Here is a 7,114-nt window from a genome sequence, read left to right as displayed (position 1 = left end):
TTTTTTCCATGAAGTTAACTTTAATTACATTTTTCCAATCTAAATGAAGTTATAATTTTGGAAAAGTACATCACTAACCTGTTCAGGTAATCACATTTTTTACAATACTGAATTGTTAATTTAAACATCCTGAACCAGAAAATGATTAATATGCCCCCACTTTAAACATTTCACTCTCTTCATTTTTTGACGCAACTTAACTCTCTTCAAAGAGTCAATTGTACCTTTTGAAGACTAGACCGTTATCTATAAGCCATTCCTGAAACGTTGGCTTGCAAAGCACTTTGGTTCAGACTGGGGTGTGCGTCTTGCAAATGTTAAGCCGAATTTCCATTTCCTTGCAACAATCGATTTTGAGATTTAGACAACCCCAGAACGGATGTGGAACAGACAGTATGTGACGGCATCAGCTTCCAAAATTTTTTTTATCAAAGGCCCTAATTTTAAATCTTGCCTGGATTAGTTTCTTGAGCTCAACATGGTTCAGAGTGCCTTCTGTCAGAAAATTCTATACACATGTACAGAGCTAGTTTAACTTAAAAGTGAAAAGACCAAGCAAATCCAAATGTTAATCCTAATATCTGTCACTAAAATTAACATTAATTATACGACATCAAAATAATTCTAACAAAGTAATGCAATCCAAATTCCCAAAGTGGTTCACAAGTAGAGTTAGAGTTGCACGTAAATTAACAAAAAGGCAGAGTATAAAAACCTTGAAATCTTCAAATTATAGCACTTTTTAAATGCAAAATCCACAGGATATGAGTTTACCTCAGAAACTTTGTCAGAAGCTGGTGGCATGAGGCCTTTTAAATGAAGCCCAAGCACTTGTGACAAGTGGCCGGAAGACACCTCATATAATGTACATGTATACTGTCTATAACTGGTTCTTTAACCCCGACCAAACTGTTTCCAGGCTGCAGCTTGTTCTTTGCACTATTACCTAACCACAGTCAATAGTCTCAACCCCAGACAACAATGTCCATTTTGGCCATGGTCTAAGGTGACTTTTGTCTAAAATGTGCACTCGCTTGACTTGGATTTCTGATCAACCTCAAGAAATTGAGACTTCAACGACTTCTGGCTCCACATCAACCTTTGCAGGGATGTTTTCTACAAAAGTTCAAACACTCATTCATACAAGTGTTAACAGAAACTCCTTAAGCAAGCAGTCACTTGAATGAAAAGAACAGATGACACTCGCTCTTTAAGATTGACATCCAGGAATCACCATACTCTGCAACAGAGTATTTGCATGGCTGCCATCTTGCAGGCAAGTGTTTTTATTTCACATGGTATGCACAAGAAGGGTTCCCTGTGGGGAAAAAAACCTGCAAGATGGCTACCTTGCAAGCTTTTCTACTCAGCTGCTAAGGGAAAAAAAATGTGTCTTATCACAGATGACAAAAAAACATCTATTGATAACTCTCAAGAAAATATCACAGGGAATTCTATATTCAAACACTAACTTACTTCCAGAAGTATCCTGACATTCTCTGTGGATACGAAGGAACACACACAAAACCAAGAAACCTCTTCAAGCTAAAACACAACAAAAACAACTGCTCAAAAAAGAAGCGACAATTAAGATATCTGACATAATATATACATGAAAAGTATATGCCTACTCTACATGTCTGCACTGCATATTTACCTACATCTGAAATGCTTATTGAAAAATAAATGTATTTGGGATATACAGTGTGTATGCTAGCTATTAGCAACAAATGGAACACGGTAAGCCCAAATATATACGTCAACCACAACAGAGTCACAGTAACACAATGCTATAACATTTTATCACAGATATTGTTGCAATGTACCACTCAAAAATATTAGCTATGCAAAGCAGAGGTGGGTTACCAGCTAAAACACTACCCATTCTACACTTCTTATGACTAGTTTCCCAATGGTTTTTGCATAGCACATAAATTTGCTAGGTGGTATCTCTTACTTGGTGGCACTATTCAATTGGGTCTAGGCTGTTTTGCCTCAGCAAAATTCATCAATGCTTTACATCTTACAAGTTTGTGTGATAAGCAAGCTCTAAAACATAGATGTATCTAGCCTTTGATAAGCATGCTGTTGAATGACAACACAAAGTATTAACTTCAATTCCTAAAATTTTAAAGAAATGACACCATGCTGTCCCCTTCAACTTGGTACTTCAAATAATTTAGAAAGTGCAAAAGGAGCAATGTATGGTGGTGTAAACACTAGAGAGCTGATTTAGATATGACCTCACTGAAGAATAAAGTGTAATAAATGGAGATGTTATTTCAATAGCAAATGATCTAAACAGGATTTTGTTGGCACTTTGTAGCTATACACATACCTGACAGATGTTTACCACCAACAGCTTGCAATCAGAAGTACTGAAAGTATACGAGAAGTTCATCTGGTCAAAGTATGTTTTTATCTGACATCGCCAATGGCATGAACCAGTCAATAATTCCTATCAGTTAGGAAAAACATTTCAGATGGTTCTATTTATTTCCATTAGCCACATTTGTGAGCTATAAATGATCTCTGTAAACACAAAGTACAAACACTGAGCTTGCGTTCGTCTCATTGAAAAAAAAATAATTCCTGACAAAACTGAAATCCCAAAAGGCAACCCAACATAGAAGACAAAATGTCACCACCAAAACCCCCTCCTAATAAGGAATCCAACATTCCTTTGTACATGCACCTTGAACATAGATACAGAAGTAAATTCATATATTTGATGTGCTGGTACATTCATATATTTGACGTACTGGTACATTCATATATTTGACGTACTGGTACATTCATATATTTGACGTACTGGTACATTCATATATTTGACGTACTGGTACATTCATATATTTGACGTACTGGTACATTCATATATTTGACGTACTGGTACATTCATATAATTGACGTCCTGGTACATTCATATATTTGACGTACTGGTACATTCATATATTTGACGTACTGGTACATTCCTATATTTGACGTACTGATACATTCATATACCTGATGTACGATCATATACCTGTACATGGAAATGACAATTTAATATACATCTCTGCTGACCTCTAGGTCTAAAGGTACATGTAATTTATCTTTAAGCACAACTACTACTGTAACTGTCTCAATATGTGAAAATTACACTTTGAACTCAAGTATCCAAACATACAGGATAATCACAATTTGTATGCATACTGGATATTTTGGACAGCAAAAAATATCTCTGTACGAATACGTCATGTTAAAATTAACCCTGAACAGATTTCTTCTTTGCTTCTATAAATGGTATGTTTTATAGGTCTTAATGATTTAGAACCTGAAAAAATCTACATTATTTTCAAATCAAGCGTAGTTAAATGTACGGCTCCTCACATAAACATATTTCAGTATTCAGATTGAAGAGAATTGATCTGTATGCCATACACCTTGACACAAATGATGAGCAGCCTTAACCCTAACCCCAAGGGTGTATGTAAAATCGTATGGAAACTGGAGAATTTGGGAGTGTTAGGGTTAATGTACACAAATACACCAGGGCAAAGAAACATTAATTTGGCAAATATAAGGCAACCAACCAAGTGACTTATGGAATTGAGCACCTACAAGAACACTGTACAATCTGATGGAAGACTGATTGTGTCTACTCCATACTATCTATGAACACTTGAGTTTACAATGCGGTGTGACAATCCACTAAAACCTCTGCTTTCTATGGCATGTCTTGTTCATCCATACAGCACATACATGTACATGTACGATAGACTACTCATACACTACATGTACATGTACGATAGACTACTCATACACTACATGTACATGTACGATAGACTACTCATACACTACATGTACATGTACGATAGACTACTCATACACTACATGTACATGTACGATAGACTACTCATACACTACATGTACATGTACGATAGACTACTCATACACTACATGTACATGTACGATAGACTACTCATACACTACATGTACATGTACCAATATCTTTGTCAAGCATGTAGTGTTATTGATGCCTGGTTACTCAGGCAATGTTTCTACGGGTATGCTTATCAGAGAAAAGAAGCATATGAAGTCTAGAAATCTTTCTACATAATTACACCAATTTACAAACCAACACTTATTTTGTCAACCAGAGGATTAAGAACCCCACTGGATTCTGTTAATAATCACACACACATGTACTTGTCAAAGTAACTTACAAATGAAAAGAAAAACCAAACAAACCCACCACCACCACCAAAACCCGAACAAACCCACCACCAACAACAAAACCCAAACAAACCCACCACCACCAACAAAACCCAAACAAACCCACCACCGCCAACAAAACCAAAACAAACCCACCACCGCCAACAAAACCCAAACAAATCGGGAAGATTAAGATTCTGTTGGATGACTTTGGACAACCAACACTGTGAAAAAATGAGGTCAGATTTTGGTCATTCTGTCATTTTGGTCTTCTAAATTACAGCTCAAAGCCACCTTGGCAGAACATTATTGTAAACATTAAAAAAAAAAATTTAAAAAGGTTATGTAATCCAAAAGGGAGCTATGACACTGATGGAAAATGAACTACTTCTCTCACTGTAATGAAAACTGAATGGGAAAAGCACTTGATACAAAAAATTACAATCTATGACTAGAAAACCACAAATGCCCATTCTTGGATCTCATTTAAATTTGTTCATTCTAAGAGGTAACTGGAATTCCTACCATTTTTTGATCCAGAAAGTCAACTACCTAGCAGTTTATTTTAAGAAGTACATGTCACTGGATTTGGTATGAACTTTAGATCCATAAGGTTAACTATATACATATATCATTTGGCAGTTTCTAAGTTACCACAGATACAGTATGTTGCATTTGAAAGTTAACGCTGCGAAAAGGAATGGGAAAAAATGAGAAAGGAATTCGCATTCGCATTTCGACCACAACTTTTCCCCCCTGTGAATTCGCAGCGAATTGGATGCGAAAGGGTCGAACGACGAGCGAAAACAGTGCGAACACGGTGCAAATCAAACACGGCGTGAAACATTTGCGAAAACATTGAGGGAAAAAAAAACAGTGTGTGAAAACAGTGTGCAAATTTTGCGAAAGCTGTGCGAAAGGTTCCGAAAATCATGCAGAAACTTGTATGAAAGTTAACACCAAAATGGGAAAATGTTTTCAAATTTTCGCAGCACACAAACTGCATCTACACCCACCGCGACATCCTGACTGCTACGGCATGCCCATTCATGGACAGTCCAATCGCTGACTTTTTCCAATAACCATGTGACCACAGAAAGTGACATGTCATCAGAAACCCAAGTGAAAACTGACCGGATATGTCACGCCGAACACAATCGGTTAAAAAATGCAATTTGCTACATGAAGATACACTTACAATTTAAGCAGTTGATTTTGATTTTATCTGTCAGTAGAAAGAAACCTTTCAGTAACGAAATATTTCATGTAGTATACGTATCTCAATGTTGATTATTTTGTGTGCCAAACTACACCACGAGAATGAATAAAAAGTTGGCAAATAACCCATGTAGCAACAGCAGAGCAAGTTAAGTTTGTTGTAATACACACATTTCATGTGCCCTGAAACTTCATGATTTGGGGACTCCCATTTAATTACACAAAATTCAGACAACTTTTAAAATTTATTCTCCGACACTGAAAAGTGTTTATTTATTGTAATCCAAGAAAACAACTGCGCCATGCGGGCGCGGTTCGCGATTGCGCTGCATGGACTGGACGGCTCCGCCTAGGAAATCGCTACTTCACTGGACTACGACAGCACCCTCCACATGGTGAGTTGGCCCTGGCTGGCCCCTAGCGCAGACTCTTCACTGCATAACAGTCATGCACGTGGGGCCAGTGTGGAGCATTTCGCTGCACCATGCCTCTCGTTTTCGCAAGTTTCCACATAATTTTTGGAACCTTTTGCACCGCTTTTGCAAAATTTTTTTCTCAATGTTTTTGCAAATGTTTCATGCTGTGTTCCCAAAAGATTTGCACCATTTTTACACGTTTTTTGCACTGTTTCCACACGTTGTTTGCCCCTTTAGCATCCGATTCGCTGTGAATTAGCTGCAAATTCCTAGGGGGAAAAAAGCTGTGGTCAAAATGCGAAATAGGAATGCAAATTCCTTTTGCATTTTTTCCCACTCCTTTTCGCAGCATTAACTTTCAAATGCAACGTACTGTATATTGGTTGACGAAGCATGTCATACACATCTCCTGCAGATAACTACTGTATGCTACCATTATATCAATGGATTCTTATCCAGTCCACAAATTGGTATGCACCATACAATGGTTTCAAGGTAAATTTGTTCTCTTTAACAATGAATACCTACAAAGCTGACAAGCAGCTGCAGGAAACTTTGAGATAAGTGTCTCGGAGAGACAAACCCAAATAAATATAATTGGTAATAAAAATTGGTAACTATTACAGGTTCCATTGCTATGGAGAAGACATGGACATCAGATCCCTGCCAAACATGAATAACACAAGCATCGTACAATTACCTGTTTACAACAACTTCTCCATCCATTTTTCTAGATGGACTTCATCCTTAAAAAACAGTGACAAACCAAGGAAAGAACAGAGAGAACTGGAGACCACAGAAGATGCCAAGAACAAGGAAGAAGACCATCATGGAGGCAGCTTTGCCTGCCCACTCAGGGGGAACTTTCCTGTGAGAGACACACAAGAAGAGTATCATTAATCATAAAGTCAGGTTAATACTTCTCTGCATATTCAATTTGACATCGTGGGGATGTACATGTACATCATGTACTTCATAGGCTACTTACTGAGGCACATACAGGCATTACATATGTAGAGCATTCAATGTACATGTACTAGTTAGCAAGGGTGTCAAAGTGTTAGACCAGATGTTCTCTGTAAGCACATCAAGTAAAAGCTCACCAGGTATGCAATAAGGATTCCTTCCTAAAATTTCAGGCATACAGGAAATGTTCACTCACATGAAAGGTTCCAATATTTATTAGAATTTGGAATAGTCTACAATTAGGCACAAGTAAATTTGGTTGAACAACTCCAAAAGTTTACAAATCTTCAAACCCTGTACCCACAAAATTATTTCCTAAG

At 37.3% G+C, this 7,114-nt stretch overlaps 1 protein-coding gene across 1 annotated transcript in view; it reads right to left on the bottom strand.

Annotated features, from left to right (window-relative positions):
- The window catches only part of LOC110980527 (equilibrative nucleoside transporter 2-like), a 46,831-nt gene continuing 39,717 nt past the window's right edge, over window positions 1–7,114 (bottom strand). The window contains exon 14 of the mRNA XM_087135863.1: window positions 1–6,696. Within this exon, the coding sequence (XP_086991989.1) occupies window positions 6,576–6,696 (121 nt within the window). The 3' untranslated portion in view covers window positions 1–6,575. The remainder of the gene's footprint in view (window positions 6,697–7,114) is intronic.

The sequence above is a fragment of the Acanthaster planci genome, linkage group LG01 (genome assembly GCF_054643075.1).
Source record: "Acanthaster planci isolate LZ-2023a linkage group LG01, COTS_SCS, whole genome shotgun sequence".
Lineage (NCBI taxonomy): Eukaryota > Metazoa > Echinodermata > Asteroidea > Valvatida > Acanthasteridae > Acanthaster > Acanthaster planci.
This window is presented reverse-complemented; position numbering and strand designations above follow the sequence as displayed.